The sequence below is a fragment of the Argiope bruennichi genome, chromosome 8, assembly GCF_947563725.1.
Source record: "Argiope bruennichi chromosome 8, qqArgBrue1.1, whole genome shotgun sequence".
In the NCBI taxonomy this organism is placed as follows: Eukaryota; Metazoa; Arthropoda; class Arachnida; order Araneae; family Araneidae; genus Argiope; species Argiope bruennichi.
Genome location: NC_079158.1, coordinates 102,152,027 through 102,177,175, shown reverse-complemented (window position 1 = coordinate 102,177,175; position 25,149 = coordinate 102,152,027). Strand labels below are relative to the sequence as shown.

At 28.7% G+C, this 25,149-nt stretch overlaps 1 protein-coding gene across 1 annotated transcript in view; it reads right to left on the bottom strand.

Moving 5' to 3' along the window:
• Positions 1-22,983, bottom strand: part of LOC129981784 (homeobox protein Hox-D4a-like) — a 48,610-nt gene extending 25,627 nt beyond the window's left edge. Inside the window, exon 1 of the mRNA XM_056092790.1 lies at positions 22,078-22,983. Coding sequence (XP_055948765.1) covers positions 22,078-22,546 — 469 coding nt within the window. The 5' untranslated portion in view covers positions 22,547-22,983. The remainder of the gene's footprint in view (positions 1-22,077) is intronic.
• Positions 22,984-25,149: the final 2,166 nt, after the last annotated feature.

Below are 25,149 nucleotides of genomic sequence, written 5' to 3'. Positions count from 1 at the left end.
TATCACAAAATAATTTTAATAAATGAATAATATTAGCAAAAACAATAAGGCAAATTTTATTGTCTAAGATTATTTATACGCTTTAAAAAAACATTGCATATGTTGTAAAAAAGAAAAAAAAAACACCTTTGTATTACGTATATGCTGCTAAAAAAACATTGGAGGAGAAAAATTATAATAATTTAATTTGGTGTTTTTTAATATGATTACAGCTGCAAAAATAACTGTTGAGATACAAGATACTCTAATTAAAAGCAGTCAGCCAAAAACATTTTCCCTCCAAACATTAAAAAAAAAAAAATCCATTGCAAATATATAATTCATAATGAGGAATTCCAACATCTTCCTTTACATCATTCCATATCCAAAGTTAGAAGTTGAACAATAATCTCAACACGACAAAGTCAGCAAAAGGAAGGGGCAAAAAACCCTCTTTAAAGTGATAGATTTCTCAACAACAAGACGAACACAGTTTGGAGATCACAGAGGTGAAAAAAATGGATGAATCAAGTGCGTAAATCTTTCTTCCATACCTCCACCACACTTAATGTTTGCAAACATCTTTGCACGCAGTAGCGAGGAAGACATATAATCCAGAACGGGCCATCGACTTCCGAACATGTGTCCCACCTAGTGTAAAAAGACACGCTATAGAAATAGAAGTCATAAATATACCACCCCAACGTGATGAATTCCCAAAGTACACGATGAGGGGAAGCAAAAACGAAAGCAGTACATCTTTCTTCCAAACAAATTACCCGACTCCAACACGGAAAATGTCGTCAAAGAGCAACAGTAGCGAACAAGAGAGCTCTTAAACGGACGGCCATTTCCTCTGATTTATCGGGAGCAGTCAGTGTGATGCATGCCGATGGAGGCCGAGGCTGCGAGCAGTCATTTATTAGGAGAGAGGCCTGTGTCTGCCAGAGACGGAAGCACGTGCTGCAAACGTTGTTTACGTCTGGAGGCCCTCCAAGGATCAGGAGAGGATTGTCTCTTCCTGTAATTAGCGGAAAGGGTCACGATTGGACTTTTATGTAGTGTACCGACACTTCACTCTGTGATGGTGCCTCGGCTGCGAAGGGTTAATTGTAACATTTCTTTCTTTATATTCAATGTATTATTGTACCTGCCTGTGATGCAATTTTTCTATGAATAGATGCTTCATCGGAGATGGTGATTGAGTGATAGACATGAATCCCGAATTTTGTGGTAATTCAGGATTCTGGGATCTATGTTTATGTTACTACGTTTGATTAGTGGAGTCAAGGATCTGCCGCAGTGTACAGGTTTTCAAGTTACTATAAATGTTTGGAGGCCCTTCAAGAATCGGAAGAGGATTGTCCCTTCCTATAATTAACGTAGAGAGTGTAAACTTGTGAATTTTTATGTAGTGCACCAATACCTCATTGGTGACGTGCTTCGGCTACTTAAGGTTAATTGTTCTATTTTCTTTTTTGTATTTTATGTGTAGTTGTACCTGTCTATGATGCCATTTTTTTGTGAATAGATGGTTCACTGTAGAAGGTGATTGAGTGATAGACACGAATCCTGAATTATTAATTTATGATACTGCGTTTGGCAAGTAGAATCATTGATGTGCCATAGTGTACATAACTTCAAGTTAACACAATGTGAAAATGATGGAGAGTGAAGTTACTAATACAATGGCAATCGTTTCGTCTGGTAGAGGTACCAAGATCTTCACAAGTGTTAAATTACAGCGAGGCTCTGTTCTAACTAGTCAATATTACCTGTTACATTTTTACCATACTCTGTACCGTATCTCAGAAATTATTTCATGTTATATGCTATTTATTTTTTTTAACGAATTGTCACAAAACATGCATCAGAATTTTCTGATCATCACATAGTACAATGCAGAAAAACCTGAAATAAACAAATTTGATTCCTTCTCCAGTGGTCATTGCTTCTGATCTTTCTTGAAACTATTACGATTCCCAAGAAAACCAACATAAGGGGGAAAACTTTACATTTAAAAAAAAAATTCTTTCAAATACGTAGCAAGATACAATGTTTAAATTATATGCAGTTGCATCAAGTTTTTAAAGCAACTTCAAATTCCTAGTTAGTTTTAATCGAAAATTTTAAATCCTATTCAATGTCTGTTTTAATGCTCTAAATCCAGTCTAATACAAAGGTTATTTTACATACAATATTCAGTAAATATGGGAAGGGATAATATCAGCAATAGTTTATATAATTAAGACTTTCAACTAGTAAGGTACATGAAAAATTTTCACAAATGAATATTTATAACTTGTAGTGAAAAATGTTTATTATTTTTCTTATATTTATGCATTAAATGGTAATTTTATGTTTGTAAAAAATAATTCGATAGTAAATATTTTTAAGAATTAATAATAATAACAAACCGACAGTTTATTATCACTATTTTTACATCTACAGATACAGTTTTTACATCTGCATAATATATGTATTCAGGTAAGTGGCGACATTCCGGCCGATGGTATCATTTAACCTATAATTATTCTTTCAAAATTCATTTTTTTAGTTACGTAGATTTTAGCCCGCCTATCCAGTGACAATTCTTACCTTCGATTTAATAACTATTTACAGAACTGCAAGTAATTGATAAGTAGGACTTCAGACTTCTAACCTCATTTGGCTCCTTCTATCTAATTCAATGAAAAAGTACTTAAGCTACTTTTTTCTTAACTTGAATTCCCTTTAACCTGCCCGGCTGTTTAACCTATAATATTGGCCAACTACTTATTCTTGACTGCAGAAGGAGATAAAAACTACGTAAATCCGTTGAAGCATACACGTAGGCGACCTTGAGGTCCCTTCATTCAAGAGCAGTCGGAACCAATACGCTCAGCTTCAAGAGAAAAAGAACAAATAAGACAAGAATTCGCAACACGATTCTACCTGTTGCGCTGCTCTTATCTGTGGCAGGATCAGCAGTTCGAGTGATCTCGAACACATGAATAATTCATTACTTGAATTGAAGAAAAATGAAGGAAGTAGACAAGCTTAGTTAAAAACTCTTCTCTGTTATTGTTAACTTTCAAATTATCGTAAATTTGGCGTCGCATAGTAGGAATATTGACATGTTTGATGTAAACATTTCTGTGGCCAAATCAAGCTTTATATGTTATCATTTATAATCAATAAACAATTTTGATAATGTAAATATGATTGTAAAATCATTTATTAACATCATAAATAATATCGGATTAAATGTTGATATCACACGATCATTTGTAATCGACAGTTAGCACATAATGATGATAATGTTAATATTCTTGTAGCGACATTTATCAACATTTTAAATAATATCTCATTAAGTTATAATGTCATATGATCCTTTGTAATCAACTGACAGTAAATAATGGTAATAATTTTAATATTCCTGCTATGATAATCTTTAATATCATGAGCAACGTAAAGTAAAAAGCCCGAAGCAAAAATTTTATATTTCTGCACCAAAAAGGGTTCATACGAGAAATTTTAGGTAAAAAAACATTGAAAAAAAATGTTTTATCTTCAATGTACTACTTTTAGCTAATTTTTTTTTTTTCGTTAGTTCCTATATTAGAATAATAATTAGTATTTTTTTTTCGAATCAAAAATGCTTAAATACTGAGCTTCTGAAATAACAAAAAATTATCAGTAAATCGTCTTTCAATGATCATCAAATAACTAACCATTAATACAAGACCTTACTTTATAGCGTCTTGATTAATTTCGGTTTAGACTACAAAATTGATCAGATTGCCATGAAAAGTATGAATGCTATTTTTGAAGTATTTTTAAACCTGACCTGTCTGTTTCCTTTAAAATCGGCTTGAATTTGGTTTCCTCAGATGGTATTTATGCGGATTACATTTACGAATACGCATTAAATATATATATATATAATAAATTATTTCTATCATTTCATTTTCGTTAAAAAATTTGGTATTAATTTCATAATTTAATTTAAAAAGATTTTATAAAAAGCATACGCATACGTTCTACGCATTTATTTAATTTGTAAAGAATTATGTAAGCCCAAATCGTAATCAGTTTTGAAAAATATCAGGAAAATCTGTTTTATATCAAGAATATAATACGGTTTTATAGCTAAATCAACTTTCAACTTTTAATGATTCTCGATTTGGATGGATCCCAGTTTTGGTAATCGGCTATGCCTATTTGCAAAGCTTAATTTCTTAGAGGACAGCTGAAGAAATAGTTGATGATTGCCGATTCTGGAAAACAAATTCCGTGAAACACCATATAAGTTGCAAACTAGTTCTCAGAAGTAAGTTAATGATATACGTGACGATTGCTCAGAAGTGTAAAAGAACAAAAACTCATTTGCACAAGCTAGGCATCATGATCTTTTTCACCTCATTATGACCATTCATTTTTCTTTCCTCTCGCATTAAAAAAAAACGACAGAAAGAAAAGATAGAAAAAAAATAATAAAAGAAAAGAATGTGTTTACCGCAAAATAATAAGCAATTTTAATCATCCAGATATTTTTGCGAGGCCAGATAATTTTTCACGAGCTACCTCCCTGAATGAGTGAATGCACCCACGTGGAAAGAGCGGAATGCGTTTTCCATTTTCCACGAAGATGGGTCCTTTCGGGATCAATATTCTCTCCCCTGCACCAAACTCCGTAGCGGTCTGCAGAACGTGCAAATAACAGCGAGGGAAGAACGTGAGCAGATTCCACAAACAGAACCTTTCGGAAGGTTGCAACCTCCGCCAGACCCCCGCGTTTCAATCGCATCTGTAATTAGTCTTCGAGAATAACGTAATTAAAGCAAAAGATTCAATCTCTCTTCCATTGGGTTAAAACCATATCGATCGAGGCTACGTGTGTGGGAGTTATCAGCTGAAGTGGTCTGCTTTTGTCGCCGCTTTAACGACCTTAATTAATTTTGCACCCGCGCGCGTCTCGGGAAGGGGATTTTGTGGAGGAAAAGGGTTCGGTTTCTTCAATTACAACGCAATATTTGCTGTTTCAAGTCTGTAGTGAATCGGGAGTCTTAAAAATTATATTGGTTTAATAGAGAATATAAAACTGGAATGGCGCGCATTTGAAAGTATACAATTATAAAACTCTCCTGCCGTCAACAAAGTTAAGTTACTTCCCTAAGAAATTGGACAATCGTGATAAAGTTCGACACTTTGGTAGCTATTAATAGAATGGGCAACGATGGAATCAATTATTATGTGTTTGATGATTAAACAGCATAATGGGGCCCTTATATATATATATATATAAACGACATGGTGCTTTGTGTCAATCCAGTCTGTAGAGAATCAGGAGTCTTAACTAGATAATATAAAATTGGAATGGTTTGAATGTGGATACAATTCTAAAATTCGCCTTCCATCAATCAAGTTGAGGTGTTTCCTATTAAAGTGAACAATCACTGAAAAAGTTCGACCCTTCTTCAATTACAACGCAATATTTCCTATTTCAAGTTGTTGGTGATAATATAAAATTGGAATGGCCTGCACTTGGCAATACATACAATACAAAAACATTTCTTCTATCAACAAAATTGTGGTAGGTCTTATTAAACTGATTAGCTGTGGCAAAAGTTCGACACTTTTTCAATTACAGTGAAATATTTGCTGTTTCAAGTCTGTAGTGAATCGGGAGTCTTAAAATTATATTAATTTGATAGATGGACAATGATGCAATCAATTATTACATGTTTGAGTTAATGATTAAATCTTATAAGAATGGCCATTTTATGTATCTAGATGACATGGTGCAATTCTGTAGTGAATCGAGAGTCTTAAAATTATATTGGGTTAATAGAAAACTTGAATGTGGATGCCATTCTAAAATTCACCTTCCATCAACAAAGTTATACATCCTATTAAGCTAAGCAATTGGGGCAAAGGTTCGACACTTTGATGGCTATTAATGCAATGGGATTTGATGCAATCAATTATTATGTGTTTCAGTTGATGTTTAAACCATATATATATAGTGGCCATTCTTTACATCTAGATGATATGGTGCCCTGTGTCAATGGTATTTGCTACTTCTAATTTTTTTAGATATATTTTATGAATATATATCAATTAAGATTATTTAATGGCTTCGCTGTTTTGTGAAACATTGACTAAAACATTTCATATAGCTTCCATTATAATTTTTTGCCAATCCCTATATATAGATTTGGCCATACAAACTGAATGACGAACAGAGGCTAGATTTTACATGGTAATGGGATATTTGCCTTATAATATCTTACAGTTTACAGTCAGCTATTTCAGTAAATTTCAAATATAAATCCTATTTAATATTAGTCATCATTATCTTTTTAATGGACAGGATTTTTTTGAGATTTCAGAAGATTATAACTCGGTATACGTATCAGTGACATAAAGCATTACTACCATAACAAAAAAATAAATTTGTTATTCATTCAATTGAATACTTATAATTTTTTACTTTATTTTAAAAGGGCATTACAGGCTATTGTTAAAAAGTAATTCAAAGGATTTTCTTCAGTTTTTCAAAGAAAACTAAAGCATATTGCATATGTCAAAAGGAGAACATTGTTGATAGAGAAAATCCAGTAAGATCACTTGCCATTCAAATTAAAATCTTTTTTTTTATTATTGAAAACCTTATATTTTGGTGATAACGGCTTCACTACGGTGACAAAAGTAATTAAAACTGTTTTGCTGAATTTCTCGAGTTTTACTTAGAAAGATTAAACTCAGAATTTAACTGAAAAAAATTAAGCTCCTTTACCATCTTTTGAATATGTTAATAACCTTAAATTTCACTTGGTAATAAAATTACAGCTTCAGTCAAAAAAAAAAAGCTTTTTTCAATTTTATAAGCTTTTAGATCAGATCTTTAAAAATCCTTTTCATTAAAGATCTTTTGACAGATATTTAACACGCATTCTGAATGCGAAATCTCTATGAATTAAGGTAATGAATGGAAAAGGAATTTTATTATTTATTAAGAGAGAAATGGAATAAATTAAGTAATTGTTTTTAAAAGCAAATTCATAAAATTTAGTTTTATGAGATAAAAGAGAAGATAGCAATAAAAGATTTCGAGATCAGAGTAGTTTGGTCTTGAAATATTTAGATGATGTAATCTAATAGGAACTAATAGAAACAATTCAATCTACAAATAATATATATTATTTTATCTTTATTAATAATGATGACATTAATTAATGATAAAAATTATTAAAAATTGATGTTTTCCAAGCAAATTCTAAGTTCTCATTGTGAAAGTACAAAACCAAATGTTCATCATTAAAAAAATATTTAGATGATTGTTTTAAATTTTTTGTACAAAACGAATTGAAATATATTTTGTCTTAAGGGCAATTAACCCTTTCTAAGGCAATGAAAAGTATACTTCCCACCAATTTCATCAATCTTTGCATGAAATTATGTACATATATTGGCATAAATTCTGAAATTTTTTTTAATAAGACAGAAGTTTAGATGCTTCAATTCTTTATCTCACACAGAACAGTGTGTCTTTATTTGTTACGTAATTATTAATTCATCAAATTAAATTTATCTAATAAGCTAAATAAAACACTTTTCTTAAGCTAATCTTAATCCTAAAGATCTTTTTAAAGGGTTAATTAAGAAAATAAAAATCTTCCAGTATTGCTTTATATTTGAATACTGTATAAAATATTTCGTGACAGCAGTGATACTTCTGAAAACTGACCGTTATTCTGGAAATCACATGATCATTTAGATACACAATCGAAATATTTCTTCTTTTGATAATCGTAGTAAAGGTCAGTTGGAAAAGCAGATTTGATACTTCTACGGCCGGCTATTATCAACATTTCATGAATTGGAAGGTTGTTCTAAAGGGAGATTTCAAGCAGGACAAAGAATTCTAAAGAAAGCTAAGTACAGCCAAATCCTATTGTTCTTGCATGTTTCTAGTTCTGCTAGATTCTTTTCTTTTTCCTTTCCTTTTTTTTTTAAGGTGAAATCTTTGCCTGTTAAAACCGTAATCAGTTAAATCTCTCCTAAAAGGAGCAATTGTGCTTACTTTTAACAATCTTCCTCGAGCTTTTTGTTTTCGCTTAAAACTGAACTTCCTTATCTGATGTGCATTTCCTGTTTCAGGAGTCGAATTCCTTTCCTTCTAATATTCGAAAGAAAAAAAAAAAGGATTTAAACCACTTTTTTGTAATAAAAATTTTTCTAATTTTTTAAAAATGATTTATTTTATTCTTTTTAAAGAAAAATGTTGAAAAACATATCATCAAATGAAAAAGCATGAATGTTCAGGAAGTTAGAGTCAATGATAATTTAAACATAATCTATGAAAATAAACTTACTTGAATAACATAAGAATGTCATATTTAATGACAAAATCTTATGAAAAACAGTCAAAAGTCAAATTCAGTTTTATCAAGGTTTTTTTTACATTATTAGTCTATTACGAAAGTGCATTCTATGCATTTAATTTTATCTAATGTAACCGTGTAATGTCATAAAGTTGAGTTGATTTTAATAATATTATTATGATAAGAAGATAATGCATATTATAATATGCACATTAATATTGTTTTCAAAACTTCCATTTAAAAAATTTGTATTGAGGAATTTGTTTTAATTAAGATTTTAAAACTTGTAGGATTATTTTGACTAGCTAACATATGAAATAATTATAAAATTTAGAATAAATGTAAATTCTAGCTTATCAAGTCAAAAATCATGTTCATTATATTTCATAATTTGCAGGTTAATTATGTCATTCATTTTTACTATCTTAAATATCCTCTATTGAAGAAGTGGAAGTTAAATCGAACTTTTTTATCCAGAGTCTAAATTTCTATACAAAGGAAAATATCACTCATAAAAAAATATTTCTCCACATGAAACTGATTATTTGATTTTTTAAAATTTAATTATTCAAAAATAAGTTATATAAAGTAAAAAATAATCGGCTTTCGCATTTTTCTAAAGTTTATTTGCATCTAAATACGAACTTCTTTATCTATTAGCTTTAAATTAACTAAGACTCAACTGAAAATTTACATAAAACTTAAAGCAGCTAAAAATTTAAAAATTAAATTTTATATATCAAGATACTTTCACTTTTTCTTTCCATATTTAGAAAGAATTTTTTTTAAAAAAAATGCTATTATTTGAGAACATTTACGAGCTTTCGAATTTTATTTGCATCAACAAATTAAAATAATCCTAATACTGGCAAAATGCATAAAATAAATAATAAATAGTAGCAGAACACGACTATTGTTAAAATGATACCCATTTTTTTTAAAAAATATATTTATAATTTAAAAATTCATTTATTCCTAATGTCCAAATAATTATTTCCACTGCAATTCTTATGTATAAAAAGCTTACTTCTTCCATTAATTTTTCCTTTCTTTATACATTACGCCTCTCACACATTAAACTATTAACTTATATCTTGATAAAATTAAATCGCTAAGAAAATCATAGCACATCCAATATAAGCAAAAACATCTCCAACCTGTATATGTAAAATGGTATAGGAAAGAATATTAAATTTTTGATCAAATAAATAATGACTGCTTTGCCACTTAAATATTTCCGAAAATAAAACTAATCATATTATGAAAAAGAGAGCATATGCCGTTTTATTCAAATTTATTCAATTTCTTTTCTTGCATCTTCAAAGCTCAGAAACGTTTAAACTTTTCATAAAAAAAATCAGAATAAAATTTATTCAATTTCTTTTCTTGCATCTTTAAAGCTCAGAAACGTTTAAATTTTTCATAAAAAAATCAGAATAAAATTTATTCAATTTCTTTTCTTGCATCTTTAAAGCTCAGAAACGTTTAAAATTTTCACGGAAAAATCGGAATAAAATTTATTTAATTTCTTTTCTTGCATCTTTAAAGCTCAGAAACGTTTAAAATTTTCACGGAAAAATCGGAATAAAATTTATTTAATTTCTTTTCTTGCATCTTTAAAGCTCAGAAACGTTTAAATTTTTCATAAAAAAATCAGAATAAAATTTATTCAATTTCTTTTCTTGCATCTTTAAAGCTCAGAAACGTTTAAAATTTTCACGGAAAAATCGGAATAAAATTTATTTAATTTCTTTTCTTGCATCTTCAAAGTTCAGAAGCGTTTAAATTTTTCATAAAAAAAATCAGAATAAAATTTATTTAATTTCTTTTCTTGCATCTTTAAAGCTCAGAAACGTTTAAAATTTTCACGGAAAAATCGGAATAAAATTTATTTAATTTCTTTTCTTGCATCTTCAAAGTTCAGAAACGTTTAAATTTTTCATTAAAAAATCAGAATAAAATTTATTCAATTTCTTTTCTTGCATCTTTAAAGCTCAGAAACGTTTAAATTTTTCATAAAAAAATCAGAATAAAATTTATTCAATTTCTTTTCTTGCATCTTTAAAGCTCAGAAACGTTTAAATTTTTCATGAATCAGAAAAATCAGAATAAAATTGAATCTTTAAACTATCTATATTATATAAGCTGATTCAATATTTGTATAATAACTAGTAAAAATTAATATTAATTGAATTTTTAGATCGGTATTGACCATATTGATTGCTGTTAGTATCAATAATAGATAATTAATTATTGACAAAATCACATATATAACAGATTAAATTTATACACTTTGTTAATGTGATAACTTTCTAATGACTGGAATTCAAGCTTTTAATTGTAACTACCGAGTTCTGTGGACTTTTGCCTTCCCCATACTTCTTGCAGTCTAATTTCTGTAACTTATATACAAATACAAAACACTTTCTCACGGTCTCTTTTTTTTCTGCTTTTTGTCTTGTTTTGCTGAGTGAGTTATTATTTTATTATAAATTTATTTAAGAAATTTAAAAACTAATTCAATAGCTGATAATTCTGCCTAATCAGGAAGAAACGAAAAAAGAAAAAAAAAAGTTATTTGAAAAGAACTCCGCCGTTGCTCATGACAAGAAGGTGATGTATCTACTATTGTTCGAAATTAAAATGCTTTCTTATATAATAGTTTTTGATGAGAAAAAATTACTTTTGTGTAAAATAATAAACTAATTAATTTATCCTTTTTTGAATTAAAATATTAATATAATTCAAATCAGATAATTTTTAAAATACCGACTATAATTGTCCTTAAATTAAAATCTGCTGCATCAATTCAATTATTTTTTAAAAAAATTTTGAAAAATTAATAAATGTTGGGAGAACAATTATATGGAAACGAAATGAATACCAAAGCAAAGATAAATTTTGAATTTTTCAATGGTATAGAAACATTTAATTCGATATAATTTGTTTCTAAGTTGGTCAGGAAAAAAACAACAAAATTTCCATGAATTTCGAATTAATTGTTTTGTCTTTTTTGCTTTGAAAAGTGGGAAATATTCTTTTTTTTGTGTTAAATAATAAGTGTAAAAAGTTTGGCCGATTTCGCTCCATTTGTTTAACAGGAGATATGAAGCACACATATATACATATATTCATAGTCACAATGACATTTATTTATACCATGATATATAATCTTTTGAAATTCTGTTTATCATAGTAAAAATATAGCTATAAAAGAAATAATAAATTTTCTATACAATAAATCATTTCTTGTGAGATACTTTACAACGTAAATGCTTTCGAAAATAAAAACCAATAATATTATCTAAAATAGAGAGAGAGGGCCGTTTGTTACAAGTTTCATTTAACAACTTATAGAAGGATAAAAAGAATAGAATTCGCATTGAAAAACTGTTGCTGTTGGAAATCCAAAATTCGGGAAAAAATCAATCGAAATCGCGTGTTTTCTTTCATGCCCAAAACCTTTCATATAATTTTTTTTTCCACCTTTCTTTTTGGAACACCGATTCGATTTAATCAACTGTCTTCGTAAGAGTCTGAGCCCCGAAAGTTGAGTTTGGGCGCGCTCTGATGAGAGATGAGTCATGGGGTTGTCACGTGGTGTTATTGATTCTCTTTCAATGGAGTGCTAGTGTTGGTTCCTCTGCTTAAATCTACTCTTCAACTGCGCTTTGATCGATATCTGTGCCATTCTTCAGATATTTATGGACACGCGACCTTTAGCGATATCGGATATTACGAGTTCGGGCTACCGCTGGATTTGTCATTATTTCGGGTAAAGGGGAGAATAAAAAAGCAATGACACCAATAAGGATTTTCTGGGGAATCAAATTGGTGGTGGCAGAGGAGATAATGAGAAGCATTTACGAAGTCAGTCTTCTTCCTTTCATAATGGCAGTGATTTTCAATTACTGGCATATGTTTGAAATATGTGTGAGGTGGATACTTCGTTTTTAGTAATGTTTGCTAAGGTTACTGACCAAAATATAGCATATCAGATATTACGAGTTTGGTCTACCGCTGGATTTGTCATTATTTCGGGTAAAGGGGGGAATAAAAAAGTAATGACACCAATAAGGATTTTCTGGGAAATCAAATTGGTGGTGGCAGAGGAGATAACGAGAAGCATTTACGAAGTCAGTCTTCTTCCTTTCATAATGGCAGTGAATTTTAATTACTTGCATATGTTTGAAATATGTGTGAGGGGGATATTTCGTTTACTGCATAAGTTTTGCTAAGTCTACTGACCAAAATAAACAAAGTCTTCTAAAATAAATCGAATATTATGAGTTCGGGCAACAGCTTGATTTATCATTATTTCGAATAAAGGAGAGGGGGGGGGGGGTAAAAAAAGCAATGACACCAATAAAGATTTTCTGGCGAATCAAATTGGTGGTGGCAGAAGAGATAACGAGAAGCATTTATAAAAGTCAATCTTCTTCCTTTCATAATGGCAGTGATTTTCAGCTACTGGCATATGTTTGAAATATGTGTGAGGTGGTTTTCAGTATAAGGTTTTCTAAGGTTACTGGTCAGAATATGATATTAGGATACACACATTTCAGATATTATAGTTATCTATTTCTGTGAATATTTGTGAAGAGTTTAGTTTTTGTAGTTATCATGTTGTTAATAATAAAAGATTGCAATTTTTATGTTTGGTAACTAAGGAATATGTTTTTAAAACCAGAGCTAAAAGAATTTTTTTTAATATAAAAAATGTTTAAAAGAATATAAAAATGAATATAAAAAATAAAATTGTTTTTGATTTTCTGAAATTTAAATGACGAATTTTATCTCAACTCAAGTCAACTCTTTTTTTATATCATACAAAGTCTTTTAAAATAAACTCTGCTGAAATATTATAAAAATATAATAATATTTTTATTATATTTAAAACAATAACATAATAACATATAAATTTAATTTTTATAATATCGAAAAGAATCAAAACTACTTGGTCTTTTTAAATAAAAAAATCTTTCAGTCAAGTAATTATGTTTCATGTCAATAGACGGCACTTAAAAAATAATAATTTATATTGTAAATGAGATATAAAAAGTTATATTTTGGTTTTTAACAATGTATAAGAATTTTAAAATATAACATAAAATGAGTCTGAAAGCTCTTTATAAAAAGCATCGACATTTTTACAAATAAATAAATTTATTCAAATAAATATGGCTATTTCTTTTTTTTTTTTTTTTTTTTTTTGCGTGTCATTAAAATTTGTCATATAACAAGTATTTTTATTAGTTTTTTTTATGCGTTATATAAGCATTTTTAATATCTTTTGAGGGGAAGTGTGGGGGGAAATGGTGTATATGTGTGACTTAACAATGAATCGTAAGATCTGCTTTCCCTTTTAGCTTTGATTTATAAAGTCATATCATATTAAAATCTAAAAATTAAAACAGTTTAAAAATAGCTAATTACCTTTCTTTCAATATCCTAAAGATGGCAGGTAATACTTTTACTACTGAAACTATACTAGAAATTATAACCAAAGATATAAAAATAAAAAATAATAGTGAATTACTGGCATAGTGTCATATTATTCTTAGTAATTTTTTTAAAGTACTTTCATTTCAGTATAAGTATTATGAAGTATATATTTTCATTCAGTACTTCCCCCCCCCTCTCAAAATAAAATTTTAAAGTGCTCTAATTATTGTATTGTAAATTCAAACCTTTATTCTATTATAAACAGATATGAAACATGGGAGCAATGAATTAGGACAATCATAACACTTTTGAAATAACGAAATATTTCATTCTTTTACTTGACATTTTCTTTCATCTCCTTCTGTATTCCAGAAAATTTAATTATTTTTTTTATAAAAAATAATATTTTGGCATATATAATATATAGGGTGTTCATTAATTATTGTCGGGGTTTCCGTACCTCATAACTTTCGAATAAAAAATATTACGCAAAAACCGATTACGTATTCGTAAATTACAACTCAAACAATTTTATTAATGATATTAAAGTGTAAAGCTTGCACAATTTGCACTTTGTAGACATTCGGCTGAAGGCGATTATGTATTCGTAAATTCGCTGAACAAAATTTGACTTTTGATAATCGTGCGGGTTCACCGAGCCCCATATTCTACAGTTACGTTTATTCACTTTTTCTGACACATGAAAAGTGGATTCGTCACTGAAGAACCATTTCCAAAGGTTATTTTCATCATCCTCAATTCGAGTCAAAATTTGTTCAGCGAATTTACGAATACATAATCGCCTTCAGCTGAATGCCTACAAAGTGCAAATTGTGCAAACTTTACACTTTAATATCATTAATAAAATTCTTTGAGTTGTAATTTACGAATACGTAATCGGTTTTTGCGTAATATTTTTTATTCGAAAGTTATGAGGTACGGAAACCCCGATAATAATTAATGAACACCCTATATTTTTATAGTACTCTTTATGTATAGGCTGAATGTGAAATACGATATAATATTTTCAATATAAACTATGAAATTGTCTATATCTGCTTAAAATCAGAACTATACAAGAATATTCTATTTTAAAATAGCATTAGTTTATTATATGATATATATATTTATCATTTATTCCTATCATTCATCCTTATGACAAATATAAACATGCAAGAAACATTAAGTATTGGTAAAAATTATTTTATTTATATAAAAAATATTCATTAATAGATTTAATTTTTTTTAAAGCCAGAGCAAATAATAATATGTATTCTTCGAGGTAATAGCTTAATTTATTTTTCTAATATTTATACATAAAAAATCCTATACGCTCTTAAATTTTCTGTAATTATTTTTTGATTTCAATTTGTTATAAAATATCAAACTGTCTCAAATGCATATAAATGATCTGATTGTTCGAAGTAATTTATAAAATACTGTCAGCTTAATATTAGACTATCATTCTATGTAATAGCGTTACTAACTGAAAATCATTTTTCATCCAATCAATTTATAACCTCATTTACTGTGAAATTTACTTATATTTTTACTTTCACGTTAGATCGAACTAATGATAATTTTTGATTAATTTAGCAGTATTGCTAGATATGAAAGCACAACTTCGTTATAAAAATTGAGAACTAATAATTTATCTAATTTATTACCGATATCTAAATTTAAATTTGATTAAAAATATATGATGAATCAAAAACAATTACTTATGATCAATAATACACTCAAGCTCATAGAATTTATAAACGAAGCTACACAAGGAAAAATAACGTCTCTAAATTTAAATAAAATTTTCATAATTTCTAGTAAATTGCAGAAGTTTGAACATCTATTTTCTACCACATTTTTAAAGAAAATATTTACTAATTTTTATAAAAATATGCTTACTTGAATAGCAACAGTGTGACTCTGAAACAAAGCTTGCACCCATTAATTTAAATATGAAAAGGAAAAAAAAATTGCCTTTTTATTTTAAATTTTACCAAAATTTTGAGGTTATCTTTCCAAATTCTTCTGATAGTACCAAAATTATCAAGAATTAAAGACTCTGTTGAAACTAAAATAAAATCCACTAAGTGCGATGGTGAAATGAGCTTTTTCTCGCATAGTTCTGTTCAAAACATAAAGTTTCACACATCCTATAATTAAATCGCAACAGAAAGCCTATCATTAAGGAATTTTTACTCGACACAAAATTTATGCGATAAATAAAAAAAAATTAATTAGTATTTTCAAAGTTTTGACTGAAGTAGAATTTCTTCGCAATATGCCAAGAAAGGCCAATTAGGCTGTTCTACATTTGATCGATCACCTACAAGTAATGGGCAATTTAAAAAGCAAAATAGAAAACGGGTTAAATGAAGCGACAATTTATCATCACAAAATGCATCTCAGAGAGAGAGCATCTTTTTTTTTACTATTTATGAAATATTTTTCCTTTATTACCTGATGTTTGATTGGATAAAGTGAAAATTGTTTTATTATTACCAAAAAGTAGATCCATGACTTATTTTAGAAAATGAAACTAATAAAAAGATGCTATAAACTGAAATTTGGCATTCACTTTGGCATGCTAAAAAGCCTCCCCGATTTTGCTGTCAAATGTTCCGCCGATCTCTATCTTAAACGTAGCGAACCAAGTCAGTGACCTTAACAGCCTTCTAAACGGACCTGACAGATGCATATCGCCATGAATATTGATATTTCTGAACGAAAAATGAAATAAACTAATAAAAAGTAAGCCAGGAAAAAATAAACAGGTTGCTTGCAGAAAATCACATTTTTGCTGATCGAAACGGAGATGCCTATTCTTTTGCAGAATCATTTTCTTTTCGGCTGCAAAACATATAATTTAATATTTGCGTCTTTTTGCTTTTAAAGCGATCCGTCACGATCGACAATAAGGCCAAAAGCAGTAATTGGAAGCACGCGTTTTATTGAAACTCGTCTCTCCTTGCATTAGACTAGAATTCAATTTGTGTTGCCCCTTAATGCTTTTCTGATAGCCTAGCGAAGTACCGATGTTATCATTCGCTGGTAAGTCTCCGGCAAGAAACCATAATCAGTCCATGTTGCATTATTTTATTTTGTTTGAACTTTTTTTCAAGGAATTACAGGGAAGATAGCATTTGATGATATTATGCAAAGGATTCTCCATGCTTGTTTTTTTTTTTTTTAACTGTTAGCACGAATTTAAGAAAGTCCACGAACGAAAACAAATAATGTAGAATACGGAAATACATAATTGATGGAGTCGTGGAAAAATAATATATGCATCTCTAGTTTTTTCACCCTAACCGTATGTTTTGTGAATTGCCCATGCCCATAAGTTTTAAACCAATAATCAAGTTTTTCCAATCGCATAACATTTTCACGAAATAGTGTCATTTCAAAACACATACTAAAATTTTTTTTTCTTGTGTTTCAACCTTATTACAGCTTCCTTATTCCGTGGAAAAATTATTTTAAATGTTCGGATCATGTTTATTATCCAAAGACTTTTTTTTATGAACCACTTGCTTATGAAGTTGAGAGAAAAAGGGTTTAAATTTTCCTCCTTTGCTATGAAAAGCACGTGACATAATAATGGCTACTAATTATATCCTTCCATTTGTATTTATAGAGACTGCAATTTGTAAGATAGCTATCTTTAAATTTGTGCAAAGATTTATGTAACAAAAATTTGGAAATCCCTATGAGTTTTTGCATCCTTTATATTTAGTTCAATATTTTGTTTTGCATAACTGTTATGGGGGGAAAAATACGTTTGAATTTTTTCTTGAACTTTTTTTTTTTTTTTTTTTGCTTTTTTCGTATAATGAGTTTTGAACAATCTTAAGTAGATATTATAAGTAGAGCAATATGTAGGAAAATCAAGATAAAGAAAAAAAGAAAAGAAAAGCTGAGATTATATGTATTGCATATATCATGAACGCTTCCCTATTCTTATTTTTTCTGCATCTTTTACTTTTTTTTTTTTCAACTTTGCTTGCTAGTATTCAGAACATAATTTATTATTGGTCAATTTTACCATATGCATCCCTTACCCGATAAAGAAACATATAGTTCCTTTATGAGGTAATAAGTAATATGGCATGTATTTGGCTTCATTGTATTTCTTTGAAATAAGTTTTTAAGAAACATATGTATATACGCAAAAAAAAAAAAAAAAAAAAAAAAAAAAAGAACAAAAGAAAAAGAAAATATGCAGAGCTTTTAATTCGAAATTAATAATTTATTTTGTCATGTTTCATAGTAACTTAATCCCAATTTTTTTTATCTATTTATTCATTTCATTTTTAATATTGTAAAATATTAATAATTAATAATAATATTATAATTTTTAATATTTTATAATATTAATAATACAGAATCAATTTAATTATCAGTCTGCTGTATGTTTCTGCACATGATTATAGGTATCAATTTAGACTATTAGAAAATCTGAGATATAGGAATGTTTTGAAAGGAAAAACCAAAAAAATATGACAAATAAAAAATAAATATGAAAAATAAAGAAGGGAAATCAAGTTCATTACATGGAAAAAAATGGATTATTGCAAAGCTGTATGAAAATAAGCAAAAAAAAAATTCATTTCATGAATATTTTCCCAAAAATAAAATAAATATGCATGTTTCAGAATTAATTTTTGTGCCATTATTTTATTTTTACGTGATTTTACATCTCATTATATATGTAGATAAAAAAAAGCGCTAAATAAAGCAATAAATTAAAATAATATTTTACAGAATCAAAGGGGTTTTTTTAATGATTCTTCAAAATAAAAACATAAACGAAGGAATTAATAAGTAAAAAAACTAAATGTCCCAAATTTAAAAGTTTATTGAAAAAAAATTTCATGTAATATTTTTTTGTAAAAGTGTCGAATATAAACTGTATTTAGTCAAAATAGCTTTCAAATTATTTAAAAAAATAAAATAAAATATCATAAATATAAGGATATAAATCAATAACTACTTTCAATCTAAAATGTACATGTTTACAAGCTATAACTATTTTTAAATATATAAAATCGTGTATGAAGTGTCTACTAATGCCTTATTAATTTTTTAAAACAGAGAACCGACAACATAAGGAATAAAAGACAAACAATTGTTTTCCTCTTTTATATTTTCATTGCATTCCTTTAATCGTATTGAAATTTGTATATTATCTTATGTTTCTGCTCTTACTTTTAAGCCTAGTACTATTTAAAAAGTTTCACGTAAAATTTTGTAATGTATTACAATCAAAAATTTAAATGCTCAACCCATATTTTTTGCAGCGGATGCACACTTTCTATAAAAATTACCCACATTAAAACACAAATTTATTTTTTAATATCATGAAGAGTCAGTAATCAGTTTTTAAAGAATAGGGAAGGAAGCATTAAATGTTTGAATAATCAAATGTATGAATTCTATACACAAATTATAATGTTGATACCCAAACAAGATAATATAATCTTAATTTTAAATAAAATAAAGAAAATTTAAATATTTTACTGTTCTAGGAAAATAATGCATTTCAATTTTAATCCTTTTAATGCAGGAATTATGCACATTTCCAACATCAATGCATGTTTGCATCATGTAAACAAAAAAATACATATTAATATTTTAAGTGCTGATTGTTTAATTTTATTGCTAAAAATTATTTGTTAAAGGAATTTTTAATATTGAAATAAAGCATTACAAAATCTGATAAGTATGTAAGTATTTTTTATTATTAGATTATGATATTCGTAAATCTGATAACAGCAGAAATAATGTAGATTGTTTTCCAGTGCCGAAATAATTGTTAGCTAATTTTAATTATGGAATTTAAAATTCTAAAGCTGGAAAAATGCTTACAAACAATAACATTTTACACTAAAAATACATTATTGCAACATACCTAAGTTACATGACGATGGAGTAATTTAAAACTTTCAAGAGAAAACTGTAAATTTGATTTTTATGAACATTTCAAGTTCAAAGATTGATGCATTTAATTTAATTTTTAAATGTTTAAAACTATACCATTTTTCCTTTGTAAAAAATAACTTTTATTTAAATTTTAATACATAATTTTGGCAAAAAAACTGGCATAAAATAGAGTGCAATAATTTATTTTTTACTAAATTCTAAAAAAATTTGTCGGTCGTTAAGTTTCAATCAGCGAGATTTTTCCCAGTATCTTTATGAGTAAATATTACTTAGTTTCAAAACACTAGGAATATAATGCCTTCTGAAAAAAGTTTAAAAGGTACTTTTTTTCAGATGATATTAAAATGTAGAGTTAATGAAGAATCTTAAAAGTACCAAGAGCGATGCGTTATTTAGTAAACAAAATCATAAATGAGACATTTGCTTTTAACCAAAATAATGTTTGAATTACTTAAGTAATCGAAAATCAAGTTTACACAAAATCCAGAATGCAATTTTCAATTTTATAAAGCATTAATTACAAAATAAATGTTGAAATTATTAACTGATAAAGCGCAAATGCAACATCGAATTTAATAGCTCAAAGCTCGATGGTGGATGCATCTTTATACACGTATTATGGAGAAAAAACAAAATAGATGTCTATTGACTCTTTCCATAACATAGAAATTCAGTGGATAAAAAAATACTTTCTAAGATCTATCTGTCAGTAGTTTTTTCCATTACGTCCTTAGCACTCAGCAATCACTAGAATTTTAAGCTTGAATCAAACAGTATAAAATATAATACAAACATTTTTAAATAAATTTTTGTATTTTGAATTACATTATCATTTAGTTTTTAAGGAACAAGAAATAAATGTACTGAATTAAAAGAGCAATTTCTGCTCATTTCAAATCAGCAAACAGAGAAAAATAAAAATAAATAATAGTTTTATTCATTTTCGATTTATTTCTTTTAGAAAATTCTAAATAAAGAAACGTGCATAAAACTCATAATGTCTTTATTTTAGTTTTTTTAATAACAAAAGCAATACTATTTAAATGCTTTTACAAATTTAAAATCTGTGAGACACATTGAAGGAGTATTTGAAAGATTAACAAATCATTCTCATGCGAGCTGATTTCGAGTTTTGTTATTATTGTTAGAACAGTCGGAAGTCTCAAAGTTTAGAAAGTTAATTTACTAATTTGTTAGTAAACTAACAAAATTAGGATTCACATTTAGCAATTACAAAACGTAGTTATTATATTGTATTATAGCTTGTTATTTGAATGTTTACATTCTGACAAACACATAAATAATCATAAATATTTAATGAATAGTTACACCACTCTCAGAAACTGTAATAGAAATTAAAATATAATGCAGCTTCTAAATCAAATTTTGAAAAGTAGAAGAAAATTGTAATCAGTTTTCAACGAATAAAAAAGTTGCTATGCCATTCTATTCTTAATATGTTGCTCAAGTAAAAAAAACATATTATGAATCTCTTTGTATTTTGGAAAACACGTCTATACCATTTTCTTCATTTGTTTGTGTATAAACTTCATACAAGCAGAGCAATTAGTTTGTAATAGAAAATTGCAAACAAGGGTTTTGATGTAGCATTATTTTTACATCTTATGTATTTGAAATAGCTACTAATAACATCAGTTACTTCTACAAGCGTTTCGCTAACTTTAATCAGCAATATTTGATGGCTATTCAGAAATTCGATGCAGCCTACATCCATTTAAACTTTTAAACAAATATAACCATAGGATTATATTCATAATATTTATAATATATAAATAAAAATCAACAAAATTTCAACAAAGCCACACAAATAAATAAGTAACGACTAGCATGTGTAAGCTTTATCGGTTCTTTTCAGTATTTACTAGATGACATTAACAGACTTTTGCACACGTGTTCCGTTCGAAACGAAATCAGCTGTTAATGTTTTCTCGAATCATATACTTGAAGAAAATAAACTTGCAACAAAGATGTAGATATTGACGTTTAAGTATCAACTAATTATCGTCAACAATAACTTGAGGAAGCAGTCAAAAACGCCTGGGATTAAAAAGAAAAATAACTCGATTAAATTCTTATAAATATCAGAAATTTTGTTGCTAAATATTCTATCGCCTACTGATTTAAAATTATCCTTACCAGATTAAAGTTCGAAGTATTATAAATGTTAAATTAGCATTTTATAGAACATATTTAAAATGAAAAGGAATTAATGCATTATGAATTTGTTTAGATTACTGAAAATGGACTGTTAAAATGAACTTAGCAATCTTTGCTAATTGATGATAGATCTTTTTTTCAAAAAGCATATTATTGGACTTACCGTTATTGTTTGTATGTACTTTCCTCATCCAGGGGTATATGGTGGTTCCCATCGCCGGTTCGGATCCAGAACAGTCCGAATTTTGAGTGTCCGATCTCTGCAAATGAGACCCAGGCGGTGGCGAACTGTCCGGCGACGACCTGTTGTTATTATTGGGATGGTGATGCAAACTGTTCTCTGTTCCGACATAGTCAACGACACTAAGTGGCGTGCCCAAATTCTGGCCGACACTGCACGATCGTTGAGTGTAGTAAGGGTGCGGCGAATTCCCGTGGTTGGTATAGCCCCCCACCGCGGTCCCATTCTCGACGGGCCCGTAGTTGAGCGGTTGTGGATGAAAAACACTGCCGTAATGCTGTCCGTAATAATCCGGCATGTAGTTACCCTGAGAGTACTCCTCTAACGGCGGAAACTTCGGGTCCGGATCGTCATACTGTTGGCTGTTTCTCGCGAACGATGCCATGATCATTAATTTTTGGGTGAATTGGATGGAAATAATTTTTCTTTGCAGGATGTCATTTAACTGTGCCGTGGCTCCACCCGCCGCGGCGAATTAGCATATCACGTGGACCGCCTCGGCGAATCGGGAGGAGAGACCCCGACCTCTGCGCAGGCTCCGACTTTGATGGATGGTAGGAAGTCACGCCTTCAAAATGGCGCGCGGAGTGAGGTTTCTTGCGATTTTCATGCCACTTTTCGGGGTTCGACGCGGATCGGACACTGGATATAGACATCAAAAGAATGCCAGAACCCTTCCTCGAAGACTGGTCGCCACACGTGAGACTTTTTTCGGGCGGGGGAGGCTACCAGACCGGCTGAAAAGGCGTCCAAAAGGCGACGCCTGAAATTAACAGGTGGCCAATTATTTATCCGTTGCCGGAGAAAAGTTCTGTAATGACTCGTCTGTCTTCGGCGAAGCAGTGAAAGAGGTAAAAAGAGAATGGAATGAAGGCGGCATTTTCTCCGCCAGAATTCAGTCCACGTGATTTACGTAAAGACAATCGACAAGTTTAATCGGATATAATTATGATGCACTGTCGATTCTGCAGGAAAAAACTACATATGTTTATTTCTTTCGTACCACTTCTCACTCGTATTTTTATTTCTTGACAGTCCAGTTTATGCAATCAAATTATTAAAATTTATTAACTTATAGTGTTTTTAGTTTTAAGTTATAAGTTTTTGAATAAGTTTGTTCCCTCTTCTTTTTCTCGAATATATAAGTTTTTAAAAATATACTTTCAACTTAATAAAAAATTATGAATATTATGAAATTCTCATTTTATTCTAAATTAATCTATATTTAGTTATTCTTTAACATAATTTTAACTTCAGAAAATAAGTTTTTAACCTTTATCTTCTATTATTTCTAAAGAATTGTCTTTTTGAAATATTTTACCATTTTTCATATGAAGTTTAAACTTAAATGACACTTTTCGATTGTTGCTTACATGTTTCAAAATAAGATAAAATCAAATGTTTTATTTTATTTTATTTGCATTGTTTTTTAAAAGAACTTTTCTAATGAATGCCTTATTATTATTATTTTTACATTTTTAGGGGAATATTAGTTTATTATTTTATTCACAATTATTTTTTTAAGTACTATAATTGCAACAAAGTATATTAAAAATTTTCTATAACGCTTTGTCTAAGTTACGCTGATTAGGCCTAACTTTTGCATACATCTATCTAATACCACAGAACTAATTGAAGGCAATTTTCAAAATTAAGAAGATTACTTTACTCAGAGATTTCTTATTTTTTATCATTCGATAATAAATATTATAAAATCTCTTTTATCTCAATATAATTGCAAATAGTATATTACATTACATGTTCTATTAGGCGGCAAAAAATATGCAGAAATTTTATTTTATGAAAGTTGCCGGTTTTTTATGCAAGTTACCAGTTTTTAGAAAGTTTCCTTTTCTAAATTCAACATATTATCAGATTCCGGTTTCCATTTCGAAAATGCCGAGCTCGCGATTAATCGGTTTTGTGTTTTTCTTTCTTGCCGTATCGTTATTGTCGTTCCGCTGGACAGTCACAAGGGACCGCATTGACCGATGGTCATTACGAAATGAGATCGGATAGCGAGTGAGCAAGGCAAGCCGGCCTATTCCCGTTATATACATTGACCAGGTGCTGTGAAGTGCTTGCTCACAACGTTCGTTGCTAATGAACTGTGAAATTGAATCGAAACTCTACAATACGTCGGACCTGTCGTTCGATAAACTAAGTAGTTGTTCGGAAAATTACTCGGACGGGGGTCGGTTATAAATTGCATTTTGCCAAACTTTTAGGTCTGATTATGCTGCAATTTTCCGAAACCGATTTCGACAGCTTATTGAACGAGAGAAGAGAAATTCGATGCTCAATTGAACTAATATAGATTTATAAAAACAATTCCTTTTATATAATAAAAATTTTACTTAATTTATTTTTTCTCTTTTGTGATAATTGGTTGTGGTTGTTCTATTTCACCGAGACTCATTCAAATACTTTTAGACATTAAAAAAATGAAATAAAACTTTTTCTTCATTTCTTTAATAATGAGGTAAAATGATGTTATGCCTAGCGCCTAATTATTTAAAAAGGTAATTTGAAGTTAAATTTTGAATGAGAAAGTTATTTGAATTAATTATAATATATGATTTTAATAAATAAGTATATAAAAATTTTGCTTTTCATACATTTGGTTATGCTCAATATAGTTTCTTTTTTTAATATCTAACAAAAGTATCGCTACTAACTGATATAAGGATTTCAAAAACTAGATGCAAATATTATGCATTTGAAGAGCAATTAAATGAGAGAAAATATATTTTTATTGCAATGTTATATGAGGTTTACACGGAGAAGAATACGTAATTTATTACTTGAAAAGGAAATATTTATACATATTAATATTTTAATAAATATTCTTTAAAATGAAGCAAAAAAAAACCAGTAATGAAATAAAACTTTTAAATAATTATTTGAAATATACACAAACAACAATGTAATTATAATAAAATAAAGTTTCTCTTTAAGCATAAGTTTATCTCAGATTTATAACCATGGAAATTA